Here is an 18,033-nt window from a genome sequence, read left to right on the forward strand (position 1 = left end):
AAAAAAAACTATGGAAAGTGAATTCAGTGTTAGTCTTTATTTAGGGAGTGAATGGATATATTTTACAGACCATAGACTGAATGAGTGCTAAGAGTATTCTCTAATTCTTAAACAGATATATGTAGACATATTGAATAACCTGTCAGACATACAGCATGGTGAAAGCTCACTAATATAGAAAATATCTGATATTCAATTATTTAAAATATTTATGGTCTCTAGAATGAAGACTTGATTCAGTGTGAAGGTAGTTTGTGAAACGCAGCCATGTTCCACAAGTAGTTTCATAAACTGCTATACACAACCTTATACAATTTCTATTTGATGTCAGTATTTTTGTTGTGTTAAACTGCACAATACCTACACGTTTTTCTACAGAGAGCTTTGTTGAATTATATATATATGTTATGATCTTTATATATATATATATATAAATTTTTTTTATAACATATTACAAAGTATATCTATAAACTTAAGGATGCACATATAAGGTACCAAATCCATGGACTCATTTACCATGTGAAGGACAGAGTGTACAGAGAGAGTCTAGCAGGAGCAGTTCTAAATTTGCTAATGGAATATGCTCAATGACCCTGCTTGCATACAGCTGCAGATGAGAAAGCAGGTTCCCAACAAGGAAGGCTAAGCTAGTGCAGTACCCCTAGATAACCTTGACACACTGATCAGGATGCAATACTGCACGACATCTGTTCCATCCACACCATGAAGACCAGGGTTATGTGTATGTGTCTGTATGTTTTAACACTAAGATTTTCCTCTAAATGTTTCCAGCTCCAGCAGAATGCCAAACACTTCCATGCTGAGTAGCTTAGCGCCAGATCCGACAGGTGTTATCCTTACTGCCTGCAGAGGGAAGAATGACCACATTTCCAATTACTGGCCTTTGAGAGTATTAGTGTGTTTGTATGTGCATGTATCTGTGTTTATGTGTGTGGCATATATGCATATGAAATACAACACATGAAATCTTCTGTCGTGCATAACTCAATCTGTGCCTATAAACCTATGCCTGTACAATAAGCTTTGATTATATATGTCAGACATATGCCAGCCACACTATGGTTAAGTGTTTTGGACACGTGTGTGCAGGTTTGTCTAATTGCCTGTAATGATGGTGTCTCCTTCATAATTGAAAGCACAGGAGAAGATCTCGTCGGTGTGTCCCTCCAGCACCTGTAGGCAGGAGCTGGATCTCACACACCACACGCGTGCCGTCTTGTCAGCACTCGCTGTTAACACACGTGTCCCCTGGGGGTTAAAGCACACCTACGAGAGAGAGAGAGCATGCTTTATAGCACGATGATCAGAGGGCCTGATGCCTCTCTGCACCAAACAGTAAGGTATTGTCTGTGAAGTATCTCATGACTACCTGTGAAACACTGAATTTCACACCATGCCGATTAAACATGGCTGGAAAGAGAACGTGACATTGAGGTAAGTCATAGGTGTGTGTATGTGTGTGTCTGTGTGCTGAACTGTTTGTGACCTATGTCAGTATGAGCGCACACTCTAGGGCTGGAGTGATGAAGAGCCCTTTGCTTATTAGCCCCTTACTTGGATCTGTAACACAAACTTCTGAGTGTTTTATTATAAAACTACATAGCAGGTACAGAGTGAGGTAAACAGAGGGGCTTCAAATCTTTATGCATTTGAATTATAACCATTATGGAAATATACTGCCTTTCATGACAATGGAAAAGGGAAAGAGAGAATGAGGGGAGGGAGGGAGAGTAAGGGGTGAAGAAAGGGAAAAAAGGATGACATTTGATGAGTAAAAAATGCAAAAGACAAGATAATGTTGGTATGGCGATAGGAATGAGAAGTAAGTGGAGGTGTTAAAGCAACAAGTGAAAAACTGCAAAAGAGAAAAAGACAGGAAGAGAAACAGGAAGTGACTGAAGAACAGGCAAAAATCTTAGGAAATTAGAGGAAAAATAAAAGAAGAGGGAGAAAATTGAAATTTGATCAGGAAAAAAGATGGCATCACAACAGAGCAAAGAAAAAATGTCAGTTTGGCTGTTCTTTGCCTTTGGGTTCATTTGACAGTGTATGTGCCTGTGTGTGCATAGGCACAGTGAAAACTGCAGAAAGAAAAGGTAACTGCAGACTCACCTTAGAAATTTCTCCTTCATGGCCTTCCAATTTACACACACACTGGTATGTGTCTGCGTTAAACACCCTCGATGTACCTAAACGCACAAGCGCACACACACGCATCTCTGTGTGAGAGCAGTAGCTATACTGGCAGGAACAGCAGGAGCAGTGTGGTACAGTATGAGCAGTGCATAGTAGAAACTGTGTGGACTGGCCCAGACAGAGGAGAGAGGGGAGGAAAGATAAGAGAATGCCAGCAGAAAAGAGGGAAGGAGTGCAGACGAAGGGAGAACAGTGGAATGAGCCACAGGGAGAAAGAAAGAAGCAGTGGAGTAAAAGAGAGGGGAAGGAGAGAGGGGTGGAGGTTGAGAAGGATTTTGTGTGATCACAAGATGGGGATGTAACAAAAGAAGAAACAAGAGAAGTGTGGAGTGTGGAGATAATGGTGATAATGTAGCTAGCAATGTTAATGATAATGGTGTGATTAGTGGTGATGTGAATGATGATATGATTTGTAGTGATGTGTTTGATGATGATGATGATGATGTGGTTGAAGATGAAGCTGACATGGTTAACAATGGGGTGAATGTGGAGGAAACTGCAGCTATTTAATGTGAAAATAATAGCTAATGGTGGTGATGATGATGAGGATTAGTGATTATGATGGTGATGAGGAGGGACAGATGCTACTCTCACCATCTGCTGAGGCTGTGGCGATAAGCTGACCAGTGTAGTTAAAGCAAACATCTAACACCTCATCATCATGCCCAGTTAGAGTTGACAAACATTGACCACTCTCAGCATCCCACACCTATGCTCACACCACAAGAGACAGAACCACAGAGACTCTAATGGCAACACATACATGCACACATATTATTTACCCGTTTCATACTGAGTCTATAAAATAATACAAAAAGGGCACATAAATCAACTCATGAGGGAGTGAAGCAATGAACTGTTTCACTTTGTTCTCCTTTGTGGAACATCTTTGTCCACAGAATAATTAAGAGTTCTGAGTTGTTAAAGATAATCATAATAGAAAGAGAGGGGAAGTTCCTTATTCAGACAGTTTTTTTCTACGTTATTAATCACAGACAAATGGCTGATCAATGTGGGTATATATGTGTGTGCGTGATTATGTATGTGACAAACACTGCAGTGAGACCTTGCAGTTCTTGTCCATAGAGGCTGTGACGATGAGGGAACAGTCCCAGTTGAACTGCACACTGCTGATCTCTCCCCTGTGCCCTATGAGTGTATGCTCCCGCCTACAGAGACACACATGCCCACAAACAAGCCTTCAGCTCCACACAGCATAACAAGCTACAGAAAGACTGAAAAAGGAGCAGGAAAAAGCTGAGGAATGAGGAGCTGTAGTTTTGAGTAAATAATTGCTTCTTGTTCTATCAATCAAGTATGATAGATAAATCAATGATAAATCAAGGGCTAGAAGTGATTTACAGACCTGCCTGAAGGCACATCCCATAGGATGACTGTGTGGTCAAAAGAACCCGTAACCAACCGATTTCCTACTGTGTTGAAGCAGAGAGAGATTATCTCAGCAGAGTGACCCTGAAAAAAAGACAGAAAAGGACAGAGAGGGAGAGACCAGTAGATTAAGGTAGAGAAATGAAACTCATCATTATTTAAATGAAATCATACTAAAAATTGATGTTACATATTTTGCACTATAGAAAGAAAAACTGAGAAAATGTTAATTTCCATCACCAGAAAGAGTTACTTCTGGTTTAAAGTTTGTTTCATAATTTAGATTTGCCAGGGAATAAGTGGATAGTTAAGACAGGGTATGGTCTCCCACACACACACACACACACAGACACACCCAGTTACCACCCCATCACACCCTCATGCCTTTCACCCTAGACCAAACCTTACTGAATACAAACACCAAGATACATCTGTAGGCTATTGGATAAATGGATTATGCAAACTGTGTTGGGGTGTGTGTGCGTGTGTGTGTGCGTGTGTGCATTTTCATTTGTTTTTGGCAAAGCATAACTCCCATACCATAAAATACACACTTTCCACAGTAACAGCAAAACCCAGCATAGCAAAATGCATCAGAATACAATGGAAAACAAAACACAGCACAACACAGCACTTACCATGCAACACAATACAAGAAAACACAATGCCTATAAACACATGAAAATGGAAAACACAGCGAGTGAAGAGCTCGATTTTTCACTAAGTGACTGATTTAATAAGCAAATTCATTAATAACTGCACGGATGGGTGAGCATTCACAGAAGTGCTGCAGATCATTGAATAATTTTAAATATAGATGCAAAGTCTAAGGGGATTTGTGCCTGGGAGATAGGGGTCTTCATAACATTGATATACAAGGGCTAAAATTTGCATTTTTGTATTGACATGCTTTCTTGATAGACCATTAGGCTTAAAAGGGGTGGTGGGGTTATGGGAGCCTTTCTGGTCTTATGCTATGCCAACGAGAGTGGAGGAATAACTAAGTGCATGTTTCAGGTTTATACATTAAAAATTCTCTGGATTTTTTTTTTTTCACTTTTCTGGATTTTCCAATTATCTTAAGACAGCAGGTAAAATTAACCTAGTTATACAAAATCATGGAAGGACTTTTAGTTTTTGAACTTGAGTGAAATGGGAGAGGAATATTAATGTAGGAGAATGACTCAGAGAGTGTCAAACAGAAAGGGTTTTGGATAAAGGGAGTATTGAAGAGGAACAGAGATACGCACAGCTAGGGTTGAAACTTCCTCACCACTCTCCACATTCCATAATTTAGCAGTGGTGTCCATGCTACCCGTGGCAACAAGGGTACTTTGAGGATTAAAAGCAAGGCACACCTGAGCAGGAAAAACACACAGATGATACATTACATCCAAAGATTTTGATTTGGGGTTTTTAAAGAGTACCCAGAACCAAGGTAAGCTAATATTCATAGAGAAATGTGGAAACCATAAAAGATTATTAGAATGGACCAAATGGCAACAAACGTACAATTTCTGCTGTGTGTCCTCGGAATATATAGAAGCACTTCCCTGTTTCAGTGCTCCATAACCTGCAGGTCTTATCAAAGGAGCCAGTGGCTATCTTATCCCTGTATGAGAGAGACAGGGAGAGGTAAACAGGAATTAACTACTGTTATGGCTCAAAGTGACAAATACTCTCACCACTGTAGAGCCACATTAGAGTCTGGAGCTGTCTAAATCTGCAGATAGAAGAGTAAGACTGGGTATATGTCAGTGTGTGTCATTGCATATGACATTGAGTATGTTTCTAGAGGGGGGTTGAAGTATCTAGATTGTAACAACTGATATGAAACATTTAATTTATCAACCTGTACTATGGCACCTACACAAAGTCGTACACTGTCCACAGACTGTCTGATACTGGCATGAATTATTCTGAGCCACATAGAAATAGCATTTCACTCCCCGTGGGTGCCTTGTCAAGTGAGCTAGAAATACTTACTGAGGATGGTTGTGGTTTTATATGGGTACCTCTCTACTCCAAAACCTGCTTAATTAATTTTGTACATTAATACCTTTTAATATCAGTGTATCTAAGATGTATGTGTAAATGTAGTTTGTATATATTCTTTCAATTGTTTGGAGTTAATTTGTAATTTTCTCCCAATTAAGCCATTTCCTGTTCTCACCCACTACCTACATCTGTCCTACTGCAGGACAGCTTCCAGTCTAGCAGGGAGAAGATGCTTCTTCTGAGTGTGAAGCAACTCACTGCATCTTTTTGAGCTGCCACTCACATGACAGCACAGCATACACACTTGGAGGAGAGAGCTAAGTACCTGATTTTTTTACTTAACGGACACACACAATTGACTGGCATCGGTTCGATGGTCATGGAGAGAGAAACTATGCCAGACTTCCCGCCCAAAGAACAGGGCAATTTTTCTTCCTACTCCTGGCCACGGACAGCGATAAAATCACACAAGGTCTCCCAATGATAGGACAAAGATAGTTGTGCCACCCGTGAGCCCCTAGTGGAGATTTCTGGGAGAGAGGAGGGGGTTTCATTACCCATAGGGGTTGTTGAATGCAATGGCGTACACAACATTCCTGTGGCCCTCCAGCGTATGCAGTTCCTCACCCGATGCTGTGTCCCATATTTTGCATGTCCTGTCATAGCTCCCAGTTATGAAACTGCAAAAAGACAGAAGGACAGAGGAGTAAAAAAAAGGTAGATTAGGGAGAGGAGAACCTGAGTATGTCAGATAAGCTCACCTTGACCCTGATTTATTGAAGGCAACATTCGTCAGAGGCAGAATATGAGCCTGAAGCGCCTGAGAGGAGAGGGAGAAGAGTGAGTGAGTGAAGAGACAGAGAAAGAGAGAAAGGAAGAGGGAGAAAGGAAAAGGGAGACAGGGAACATGGTGAGAAACACCATTATGAAGTGATGCACATAGCTGCATTAATTCATCACAGATCTGTAAGCTTGACTGTGTAATTTCCATACTTAATTAGTGCATATTTGATGTGCCAAGAAAATTGTAGATTAGTGTACTCTACCACCTGCTGCCATCTAGTGGTTGAGTACAAATTGTTTGCCCCATACTCTCCCCTCTTATGTGCCACGTGATCTATCATAATTTTTATTCTGGCACATTACTTGGAGCTTGGACTGCAGTATCATGAGAGACATAAACTGTTCTTTTAGATCAGATGCTACAAGCAGAAACGAGAGCTTTCAAGAAATGAGTATTAGTAATTGTATTACATTTTATTAAAATATCAAAGTGATAATAAAACAAGTGCATTTGTTTTATTAAAGGTTATTAAAGGTTAAACGTGAAAGGTGTTTTTGTTTTTTTACTTAGCACCCTTACATCACCAAGGCAACTAATATACCCCTCACACCACAAAAGTCAAATTCAATTTTTAGAGCACTTTTTGCAACACACGTTTTCACAAAGCAGCTTTAAGACTGAGGAAGGACCAAAACTCAAGAGGGAACTCAACTCCTTTGGAGGGCCTAGCTAAGTAGTCTATGCCTTATTACATTATTTTTAGTCCAAGTAGCCACTTCAGTGTAGATGTGGGAGCCTCGGCTACTCCAGTGAGTCTAGAATGGGTGGGCTGTTTCTGATATGGCAGCATCAGATCATCTACTGACAGCATCAGTTCATCTACTTAATCTATTCATAGCTTTGGTTCATCTATAACTATATTTAGAGTTCATTTTATATGAGAAATAAAACAATATTAAAATTTATATTTTATTTCTTTTCCATTGTTTAGATGTTTTAATCCCAGCTGTCCTGTAACTTTTGTTTATTTCTGCAGTTTGTTTATTCATTTTTCCTTAGACATAACTGCATACAGTTCTGAAATCTGCAACCTCTACTAGACATTGGAGACTAAATCATTAAAAATGTGCACATTGCCATATTAATTAGTTTGCTGAAAGTTTTTTACCAATTGATTGTAAGCATTTTACAGCTCTGACCGCACCATAAAGTTTCTGGATATTTAAGCCAATTCTGACTAAAACAAATATAACCATTTATAAAATATAAAACTTGGATACATAGACCAGTGGCGTGTACACCGCAGACAGCTACTGTGTACCTTGAACAGGTAGAACTTGCGCTCATCCCGCTGGCTGAGTTTGTCCTGTAGTCTTTTGATCAGCGCTTTCACCTGGTCCGTACGCGATGCTGTGATCAGGGGTTCCACTCTTCTGATATCTGCTAGCAGATCGTTCACGTCAGTGCTGAGGAAAATGAGAAAGATATTCAGTTGCGAAACTGTATACTAGTTCTATAATTCGAGTGTAAAATCATAAGGAATACGAGTTGGGTGCATCATTCAGACAACTCAGAGGCGGAGACCAAGGTGAGCATGAAACTGACAATATATAAGGATACCAGACACTATGCAATTTCTAAGATAAAGAAACAAAAGCTCACTCTGGGGTCAAGTCCAGAAAGTCAATGGATTTCGTCCTCTGCTGCCCTCCTTTTTCGTAGTCGAGGATTATACCTGCCGGCAGGATTCTATTCAGTAATGCACGTTTTCGGTTGCGTATTAATGGCCTTAAAACTTGTGACAAACTAAGAAAAGCTCAAAACCTCAGGTTTTAAAGTTTAAAGTTAACTTGCTTAGCTATATCTAGCCCGCTACATCAGGAGCTAGCTAAAGTTAGCAAGCATAACTAGCATAACTAGCTAGCTAACCTAAGATAGCTAAGTGAACAAACTGGCTAGTTTGCGAACCAGGTAGTCTGACAATACAACAAACACTCAGGGCGTATTAGTTGGTAAAATGACATTAGATAATGTGTAAAGATTTGTTATATAAACTGTTATGACTACCTGGCGGATAATACCGTATGTGGAGTCGTTTCAGTCTCATTTTCCTTTGAAAGATATTTATCAACATACCGTTACCATGGCGAAAGAAAATTGCCTCGTTTTGCGCATGCGTCCCCCAAACCGGGAAAAGTATATATTAAAATTAGCCTTTTATATCGAATTACTTATTTATCTTATTCTTTTAACCTTTACCTTGTCCCTATGTTGTTTAGCTACTGTGACCTTGAAAATAGGGTTTTTCACATTAAAACTAAATACAATTTTACCGCCTCACCGTTTTGTAATTGTGACTTTGTTAGCTGGTATTTTTGTTAGTTTATATCTTTGTATTGAAAACCCAGGCCGAAGGCTTTAGCGAGTCTTTAACTTTTAACTATCTTGATGCTTGACTAGAAAAACGTAGCTCTTTTGGGTCCTTCTTACTTTTCTGTCTGCTGCAGTCATGGCCCAGTATTCATAAGATCATAAATATACTCATAAAACAGATAAATAAAAGTACAGATAAAACTGTTGTATGGGTAAGCAATTTTTTCTTTTCCTTAAATGTTTCCTTAAACCCTATTTTTCTAACTTATCGTAAATGTATATACACACAGGCACATACATACTTGAACACAATTAAACTAAATAACATCCAAAAGCCTTCATCTGTGTTCTCCAGATTCACTTGAAACAAATCTAAACACGTGAGTGCATATGGGTCAACACAGATCAAAGTCTCAGTCATAAAGAATTACTTCATCCACAAGCCCGGACTTAGGTCAGTCTGAAGAGCACACGCTCACATAACCACACAGCAGCTTTGTAGCTCCTGGGGTTGTGTGGGAGCTAAGGAAGGTCAGTGAGGATGAGGTGCTGGGAGGCTGGGCAGCACTCCAGCTGGATGTGCCCCACTGCTCTGCTCTCTTTGTATGGCTTCTTCGCCAACTGCAGGCCAGCAGAGCCCTTCCTCACGCCTTACCTGTTGGGGCACAAAAACATCTCTGGACATGTGGTGAGTGCACAAAGCTGAGAAGTGAAAACTTACCTATTCTACCTGTGCTGTCCTAAAGAAAGCATAATACATCTATTATTATTATTATTATTATTATAACAAGGCCTAGTCTTTTGAGGCATGGACATGAGGTCTTTGGCACATGTTCAAGCACTTCACAATTTTAAAAGCATAGTATAAAATATCAATATTTGATCAAATTTGAATTTAATAAAACTATTATTATTATTGTTGTACATTTTAGTGGTTGTTTCTGGGCTTGTCCTATGCAGAGATGACAGCATGTCAGCTCTTTTACAGAAATAGGATATACCATCTGCATTATGCTACTGATCCAACACATCAGCATAGAACCAGCAGCACAACAAAATCAACATTCAAGGAAAATAGGAAGTGCATGGGTATACTGAACTGCAAGAGGCAAAATTGCTTAAAACCTGAAACCAGACTGGATGGTAAAGACTGTCTAAAGTTAAAGGCCTTGTTCTAGATGCAGGGATGATGATGCAAAAAACAAATAGAGCATGTCGCACAGGCATCTGATGTAAATAGAATGCAAATATTAAGTCATCTGTTCTCAGCTCACATGTTGGCTTTTTAAATGATTGCTTTCTCATAAATATTTATTTAAATATATGTTACCTCATTGGAATGACTAATGTTATTTTCACACCTAGGTAACCAACTACCTGTTCCCCATATGGACATATTCCTATCTTGCTGTCCTGCCCCTCATCTTCCTGCTGACTGACATGCTGCGCTACAAGCCTCTTGTTGTCCTGCAGGGCCTTTTCCTAGTCAGCAACTACCTCCTGCTCTGTTTTGCCTTTGACTTGGTTGCCCTAACATACCTGCAGTTCAACTTTGCCATGGTTACTTCTACAGAGGTGGCCTACTTCTCCTACATCTACAGTGTCATACCAGCTGAGCAATACCAACGTGCCACAGCCTATGTCCGAAGTGCCATGCTGACTGGCTTTACTTTTGGAGCTACTATGGGGCAGATGCTAATATCTTTAGCTGATCTGAGCTACTTCACAGTCAATGCTATCACACTGGCTTTCATGGGGATAGCCTTCCTGGTGTCCTTTAGCCTTCCAATGCCCCGGCATGGGATGTATTTTGGCACTGGGCCAGGAGCATCTACATATCCACTGAATGAAGTGACAGAGGCCACTGACCGCATGTCTGGCAGGGAGGAGATGAAGGGAGCTGTCAGTCGGTGGTATAGCAAGGAACGTATGAGATTCGCTGCCAGGCAAATGTGGGAAAACCTCAGGGAGTCCTACAGTACCAAAAGGCTGGTGTACTGGTCTCTGTGGTGGGCACTGGCTACAGCTAATTACGGGCAGGTTTTCAACTATGTCCAAGTCATGTGGGACCAGATTGCACCATCAAGCACATCCTCCATTTACAATGGAGGAGTAGAGGCTGTGTGCACACTTGTGGGTAAGAAACCTAGGACACCAAATTAAGTGTTTTGTATATGTATATTACAATCACTGTATGATGGGGTGCACATAAGCAAACTTACTTTTTAAAAACTTTTATTTAAAAAAAGTTTAAAAGCCCATGTTTTCCTTTTTTGGATTTAAGACTAGGTTTAAGCTTATAAGTAGACACAGTATTTAGCTACAATAGTACAATAGTGCATTTTAGTGCATTTTGTAAGCGCATGAGCCTGCTTTGGCCACAGTAGTTTTGTTTAGATTGACTCAATCAATGGACAGGGACAATAAACAAAAAATCCATACTTTTTACATTTAAGGCACTATAATAAAACTAAAGGGGAAATTATTGTTATGTACCAAATAACAACATTTAAAAATTGTTCACTTTACTATAATTTAACATCCCCTGAATGTTGGGAACTAATCTTGGCCTGGCATCAACTTAATTGGTATGCAGTCTGCATGGAGGAAACTCTTAGCATCCCTGTGAGCATGAAAAGTTGAAACAATTATAGCAGTAGGAGTTTGTTTATCGCTTATTTTAATTACAGCATGAGAGACAAGGCCTAAAGGCCTTTGATGTTTGACTGAGAACATTTTTTTCATTAAATAAATGAAGTCAACATTGTTACAAAATGAAAGACTAAGCTATGTTTGAACAGAGGAATGCAGAAGTGTCAATATCACCAGAGTCTGTATTGAGTCATTTCAGCTTAAGTTAATTTACCCTGCCAGTCCTCCAAAAAGTGCTTGCCTGTTGCTTGTGTGCTTTGTGTGTTTGGGGACTGTTTGCTTTGTTGAGATGAAAACATACAAGTTTTGTTTTGACATCACAGATTTAATTCCAGAATTTCCAATCAAATTTTTTTTTCTTACACAAAATTCAGTTTTGATTTTAAATAAAAACATTTAGCTACATGAAACAGATTAATGGAGTGTATGCTTTCCAGGTGCAGTTGCAGCATTCTTAGTGGGATATATGAGAGTGAGGTGGGAGGTTTGGGGTGAGTTGTTTCTCGGTGTCTTCTCTGCTGTTGGTGCAGGCAGTGTGTTCCTCACTGGCCTCTCCACCAATATCTGGCTCTCCTACACTGGTTATGTCATCTTTAAAGCTTCATACATGTTCCTCATTACTATCACCACGTAAGTACTAACAACATGTTAATAAACACTCATTTTAAATCAATAAAAAAAAGGCCAGGATGCTGAGAATAATACAGTGAATAGAAAGTCTGCACGCCCATTAAAAATTGTAGGTTTTTGTGATGTTTATGATGTGATACAAATGATCAAGCCAAGATAGAAAAGGTTCTGACATTATTTTTCATATATTGCAATTTCACAATGAAGGTGTAAAATGTTCTAATTTTATTTTATTTTAAATCATAAAAAGCTGCTATTTTAACAATAGTGTGTAGTCATTTTATATCCACTGTACCTTTTCTACCACCTCCAAAGCAGAAAGGATTAGTGCTGTTTTATACTATATTACCTACAGTTAAGGTTGCAGTTAAGCTTATTTTCTTGTGTTTCTTTTGTTCTGAAAGGTTTCAGATAGCAGCTAACCTGTCTATGGAGTGTTATGCACTAACCTTCGGCATAAACACATTTGTTGCCCTCGCTCTCCAGACTGTGCTAACTGCGGTCGTAGTTGATCATTCTGGCCTGGGGTTGGACATTGTTACCCAGGTAAGTACGCGTTTTAGAAATAAATACCTAATAAAACGAGGTTACAAATGCATTTTCTGTGACAATGACAAGTCAAGAGCTCTAAAATACGCAACGGGAACGGGGTTTTATCGACATCTAGCGGTTATTTTTAAGTTCTGGAACATGACATGGTTTTAGCGAACCGCTATTTAAATTATTATTATTATTATTATTATTATTATTATTATTATTATTATTATTATTATTATTATTATTATTATTATTATTATTATCGTTGTTTGTTTAGTGTTGGATGAGCTTATGAGCATGTTTAGAACCTAACTAATTCCTTTTGAATTTCCCTTTTGAAGTTCATAATTTATGGCAGCTGCTACACTGCGATCTCCTTGCTGTTCTTGTTCCGTGGATTGTACACTGCTGGCAGCTACTACTACACATCCAGAGAAAGTGCAGAGACCCGCACAGCAGACAAGACGTGATGCTGGAATGAACATGTAAAGAAAATAATTCTCAGACAATGAAGTGAAAGAAACACTGTCTTAGCTAACCTATATGACAAGTTAACTGTACATGGAAACCTTGACGCTGCGTGAAAGAGTTGGCTTGTGTAGAGCCAAATTTTCTTGATTAGTAACGTAAAGAGTATTGACTGATTGTGGCGTCGGTCATATACTTTATGAATTGCATTTATAGTCAATTAAGATGATGCTATTAACTGTTGTTGCTCCATCAGTTTTGTGTCCTGTAACAATTAGCTAGCTAACCATCTAATAAACATTTAAGAAACTCATTTATTAATGTATTGATTGGACTACTGAAAAATTACTTTTTAACCACAGGGTCACGATACCCAAGGAAACATTTATGTAGCTTACGCCTCAATTATTCTGTGGTTTTTGTGTTTCGTTGGTGTAACTGCATTTTTCCAGCTGATCTACGGCCAGCTTTTCCGTTTCTTTGCTAAAGATCAAAATCAATATTTGGTCCAGGAAGCGCTGCTCCCACACCATCTTAAAAGATGAACTGCACCCGCCGTAGATGGGCTCTGTAGCGGAAGTGATTGCTTCAACAGTAAATGCCGCACTGATCGTTGGGAATAGTAGTCATTTTTCTGTCGTTGTAAGGGTACGTCTTTCGTTGTCGTGACAGGCTTTAAATATAAACTGCACTTTAGGCGACTCATGATAATGCAACAACGTATTTAGACTAAATACTAACTAATGTAAACAACAGTATAAAACGTCTGTCTGACTTGTTCCAAACTTCCTTCTCCGAAAAGTGATATTTTTTTTTTTTGCCATTTACGATAGCCTACGTATGAATTGTATTTAATTTCGTGTATGTACATAACATTTGTTGTGGAATTTGTATTTGAAAAAAATGACAAATTTATTTTTGCTCATCTAGGGTAAATAACTGCGGATTCTAGAGTCCTCTGTTCTTTTCTTCCTCCTGCGATTAACAAAATAAACTACAGCTCCCAAAATGCAGCGTAAAATAGTTGTGTAACTTTCCAGTGTCTTCCAGGAGAAACTCTGCGGCCCAGTCGACTGAAGAGAAACAGTATTCAAATCAGTTCTGGATATTATAAAGCTAAACGGGATTCTATATACTCTCCCTTAACGTACAGATAATCATTCGGAAAGGTTCGGAAACTGTCTTGAAAAGAAAACCAGGGTGGATTTAAGAACGCAGGATCGCGAGGGCCTATCAAATATGTCCTCTTCCTCGCAGGCATCTTCCAGGCGGCAATGGTGCTACCTTTGCGATTTGCCGAAGATGCCTTGGGCCATGATCTGGGACTTTAGCGAGGCGGTATGTCGCGGGTGTGTAAACTATGAAGGCGCGGACAGGATAGAATTGCTCATTGATGCAGCGCGACAGCTGAAGAGGACACATGTGATGCAGGACGGCAGGTCTCCCGGTCCACAGCCTGGTAGTAAACATGGGCCGGGAGGAAAGGATGGACCTATCGACGGAGGCAGACCACCTACGGAACGTTTTGAAAGGGGAAGAGGAGACTACGTGCCTGCTCGACTTCCTAATGGCCTGCCCAGATTGGAAGATGGGGCTCCTATAGAGGTTAGTAGACAAAGTCCTAATGCAAGAAGGACCATGGTAGGAGCTGTACCCCCCAACCTGATGGCACAGGGGCTTGTGGGAGCCCCTCATGGGCTATTAACCGCTGTACCCAGTCTCAACACCAGAGCTGGTGGTGCCCCTCTGACCATATCTACACCAATACTAAGTGAGATCAGTAAGAGACAGGTCATGGGTATGGGGGTGGGCATGGGTGTAGGCATGGCTTCCTTCATGAGTTCTGATTTTGAGAAGGAGCTGAAGGAGAAACAGAGGAATGCAGAAGCTCTAGCTGAGCTGTCTGAAAGCGTTCGTAACCGTGCCGACGACTGGGCCAGCCGTCCTAAAGCTGTCCGTGACGCCTTACTCACCCTCTCCAGCTGCACCCCCTTTAATGTGCGGTTTAAGAAGGACCACAACTTGGTGGGCAGGATCTTTGCCTTTGATGGCAAGCTGGGGGTGGATTTTGAGCTTAAGGTGTTTGTTGAGTATCCATGTGGTTCTGGCAATGTGTTCTCCAGCCTGCTGGCATTGGTCAAGCAGATGTTCCACGAAAGTCAAAAAGATACAGGCAAGGTGATCAGCTCAGGCTTCAAGTATGTAGAGTATGAGAAGAGACATGGCACAGGTGATTGGCGCCTCCTCTCCGAACTGCTCAGTGATGCTGTTCGAGCATTTAAAGACCAGCCAGCACCTGAGGCGATCCCCCAACCATACCTGGATGCTAGCTACTCCATGCTGCCCACTGCCCTCTGCCCCATTGGACGCCCTGTCCCTTCTCGACCCCGCCGGCGCAAAGCCTCACCAGAGCCGGATGGCGCTGAGAGGATGCCCACAGATGAGCAGCTACGGCAGCACTGGCCAATGGGTCCATTCCCTGCAATTTCTGCACACATCCCTGCCACCCCACTCCCCAGCACTGGGCAGCCTCCCAGTCTGCAGGAGGGCCTGCCAGGTTCCCACAGCAGCGACCCCTCACCCATCAGTGCACTCATGAGCGTGGCAGACAACGTGGGTACTGCGGGCCAGTCCCCAAAAGACCTGCCAAGCAGCAGTGGTGCCCATGCTTCCGCTGCAGGTCTGCAAAACAGTGCCAGTCCCTCTTCAGCTGGGCAGCGCCGCTTGGCATCACGTAATGGAGAAACCTCAGCTGGCTCCAGTTCTGGAGGGGCTGCAGCAACTGTGGCGATGTCTTCTGCTGGAGCAGCTGATCAAGCAGCCGTGATGGGTGGTGAGGCCTCCGGTGCAGGTGGTGCCCCTCTCTGTTGCACCATCTGCCATGAACGGCTGGAGGACACACACTTTGTCCAGTGCCCCTCGGTGCCTGGGCACAAATTCTGCTTCCCCTGCACCAGAGATTTCATCCGCAGCCAAGGCTCAGGGAGCGAGGTATACTGCCCTAGTGGTGACAAGTGCCCCCTGGTTGGCTCCAATGTGCCCTGGGCCTTCATGCAGGGAGAGATCTCCACTATCCTGGCTGGGGATGTGAAGGTGAAGAAGGAAAGAGACCCATAACTTGCAGGAGGTACACCTCTGTCCAGCACACACACACACACACACACACGCGCACACACACACGCACGTAAAATGAGTATTAACTGATACAGAAATGCATTTAATACGTCTGATGTGCTTAAATGGTACTTCTGTAAGGAGACTGTGTACTTTGTTTTTCAGAATCCATACCTTTTCCACATGGTGCTGAAGTCCCAAAGATGGCCATGGCTGCCACTGTGAGGCCCACAGCACTAAAGACGACTGTTCAGACATGCACATCCTTTTCCTCCATCCTCTCCCATCCCTCTCTTTCCTTCTCTATTCTCCTGTCGCTCTCCCCTTCCATCCTCTCACCTGTGATGGTCATCGTTAAGAAGAATCCAGACTCAGAGGTGCCCCATTATTTGATACCCCCTGCAGTACAATCAGTTCCATCTGTTGGCACCAACAGAATTGTTTTGTTTGCCCCAATATGTAATGTGCTTTAAGGTAGAGCTTATAAAACCTCTTTTTTAATGGGAGGTCTGGGTTATAAACCCTACTTTATTTGTCCTTATTGACTCCCAGACTAAGACACTTGAAATATACCATAGGATGAATGATGAATGTCTTCTCTGAATGTCCTAACACCAAATAGATGTAAATTGTACAGGAAAATTGGAGGTTTAACAATCACAGTTCTTTTTTTGATTTGCCACAAATGCTGCAATTGTTCAATAGTTTAGACGTTATAAGTGCAAAGAGCCCATTTGAAATTGCTTAAATCTGTTCAAAGTTTAACCCAGAGTGTATAATAGAAAGCATACTTATATTTTATACTATATGTAGATTGTAAGAAATACTCCCTTTTAATGGTTATAGACGTGCAATCTCTAGATTTGATACCATATTGTTTATGTACCACTAAGTATCTGAATGAACAGGAAACCAAAGATGGACATATTGAAAATTATTGTATCATACAATGCTTTAGCATATATTTTTGTGGTAAAATGGCTTTCATTAAATAAGGGGGAACATTATATGGGAAAAGGTTCACGTTGGGAATCTTATATTTAGGTCTGTCTGGGTGAACACAAAGTACATTTTTTTAAGTGTTAGCACATCAGTATATTTTTTGTATTTTAACCCTGCTAAGTTGTTAGGAGGTGATGTGAAGTTGAAATTTTATTAGTACATATGTTCTGCTGAGTTCTTCTTTAATGGTCCAGAATCTTATTCAGCCTTCTGTCAATGAATTCTGTCAATGGCTACTTTTCAAGAATTTTTTTCTTTTTTGGTTATGTTTTGGGGGGATTTTTGGTGGGTGGTTGTGTTTTGTTTTTGTTTTTTTTTTTGTTTTTTTAATTGTTGCAGCCCTGATTTACATGTAAAAATGTTTTACATGTTCTTATAGCACCATTCACCTTGTTGATCCTGTTTTATGAATAAAAAAATCTTTAAATGAGTATTTTATGTAAACCTAAGTATTGGAAGACCTTTGCTTAATTGGCATTTGTTATCTCTTTAATTCGATTTATATTAAACAATTACCTCCTTTTCACAAACCTTCATATATATTAAATGTTTACAACATATGTCTGAGTGTGTACATTTTAGAAAGCAAGTGGTGTTAAGTAACTTGAGCTGTTGGTAAGTGTATTACTCCAAAAGCCTATCTAACTGCAAGCAAAACTTTTGCAGAGGGGTAGAGAATAGGTGATTGTCTTAGCTCCAGTCACTGACTCACACTGGCATTTCATGAAAAAACAGACACAATAACACTTATAGGCCTAACACATTCTAAAGGCTTTGTTATTGCTAGCATACAAGTAAACACAACTGAACTACTCTAACTAAAAATGTTTTCTCTAGAGCATTGATTCATACACCTGACCATTAAAATA

The 18,033-nt window shown here is 40.6% G+C and overlaps 3 protein-coding genes across 3 annotated transcripts; 2 read left to right on the plus strand and 1 right to left on the minus strand.

Annotated features, from left to right (window-relative positions):
* Positions 1-18: 18 nt before the first annotated feature.
* Positions 19-8,540, minus strand: daw1 (dynein assembly factor with WDR repeat domains 1). Its single transcript, XM_027014471.2, has 13 exons — positions 8,456-8,540; positions 8,051-8,123; positions 7,710-7,854; positions 6,366-6,424; positions 6,162-6,284; positions 5,119-5,218; positions 4,857-4,964; positions 3,584-3,690; positions 3,284-3,386; positions 2,812-2,926; positions 2,134-2,210; positions 1,125-1,287; positions 19-864 (listed from the first exon to the last, which is right to left on the minus strand). The coding sequence occupies exons 1-13, from the start codon at positions 8,520-8,522 to the stop codon at positions 830-832; spliced, it is 1,275 nt and encodes a 424-aa protein (XP_026870272.1). The 5' UTR covers positions 8,523-8,540; the 3' UTR covers positions 19-829.
* A 762-nt stretch (positions 8,541-9,302) lies between these two features.
* slc19a3b (solute carrier family 19 member 3b) lies at positions 9,303-13,324 on the plus strand. The gene is made up of 5 exons (XM_027014486.2): positions 9,303-9,449; positions 10,127-10,898; positions 11,851-12,043; positions 12,448-12,589; positions 12,922-13,324. Exons 1-5 carry the CDS (start codon positions 9,303-9,305, stop codon positions 13,048-13,050), a joined length of 1,383 nt encoding a protein of 460 aa, XP_026870287.1. The 3' UTR covers positions 13,051-13,324.
* A 694-nt stretch (positions 13,325-14,018) lies between these two features.
* On the plus strand, positions 14,019-17,724 carry irf2bp1 (interferon regulatory factor 2 binding protein 1). Its single transcript, XM_027014488.2, has 2 exons — positions 14,019-16,175; positions 16,328-17,724. The coding sequence occupies exon 1, from the start codon at positions 14,288-14,290 to the stop codon at positions 16,163-16,165; it is 1,878 nt and encodes a 625-aa protein (XP_026870289.1). The 5' UTR covers positions 14,019-14,287; the 3' UTR covers positions 16,166-16,175; positions 16,328-17,724.
* Positions 17,725-18,033: the final 309 nt, after the last annotated feature.

The sequence above is a fragment of the Electrophorus electricus genome, chromosome 4 (genome assembly GCF_013358815.1).
Source record: "Electrophorus electricus isolate fEleEle1 chromosome 4, fEleEle1.pri, whole genome shotgun sequence".
In the NCBI taxonomy this organism is placed as follows: domain Eukaryota; kingdom Metazoa; phylum Chordata; class Actinopteri; order Gymnotiformes; family Gymnotidae; genus Electrophorus; species Electrophorus electricus.

Coding starts and splice junctions, on each gene's coding strand:
- irf2bp1 (XM_027014488.2), top strand. CDS start 14,288: ATGTCCTCTTCCTCGCAGGCATCTTCCAGGCGGCAATGGTGCTACCTT.
- daw1 (XM_027014471.2), bottom strand. CDS start 8,522: ATGTTGATAAATATCTTTCAAAGGAAAATGAGACTGAAACGACTCCAC. Junction 6,425..7,709: donor GCAAGTTCTACCTGTTCAAG/GTACACAGTAGC, acceptor CTCTCCTCTCAG/GCGCTTCAGGCTCATATTCT. Junction 5,219..6,161: donor GCATTCAACAACCCCTATGG/GTAATGAAACCC, acceptor TCTCTCATACAG/GGATAAGATAGCCACTGGCT.
- slc19a3b (XM_027014486.2), top strand. CDS start 9,303: ATGAGGTGCTGGGAGGCTGGGCAGCACTCCAGCTGGATGTGCCCCACT. Junction 9,450..10,126: donor AAAACATCTCTGGACATGTG/GTGAGTGCACAA, acceptor TTTCACACCTAG/GTAACCAACTACCTGTTCCC. Junction 12,044..12,447: donor TTCCTCATTACTATCACCAC/GTAAGTACTAAC, acceptor TTGTTCTGAAAG/GTTTCAGATAGCAGCTAACC.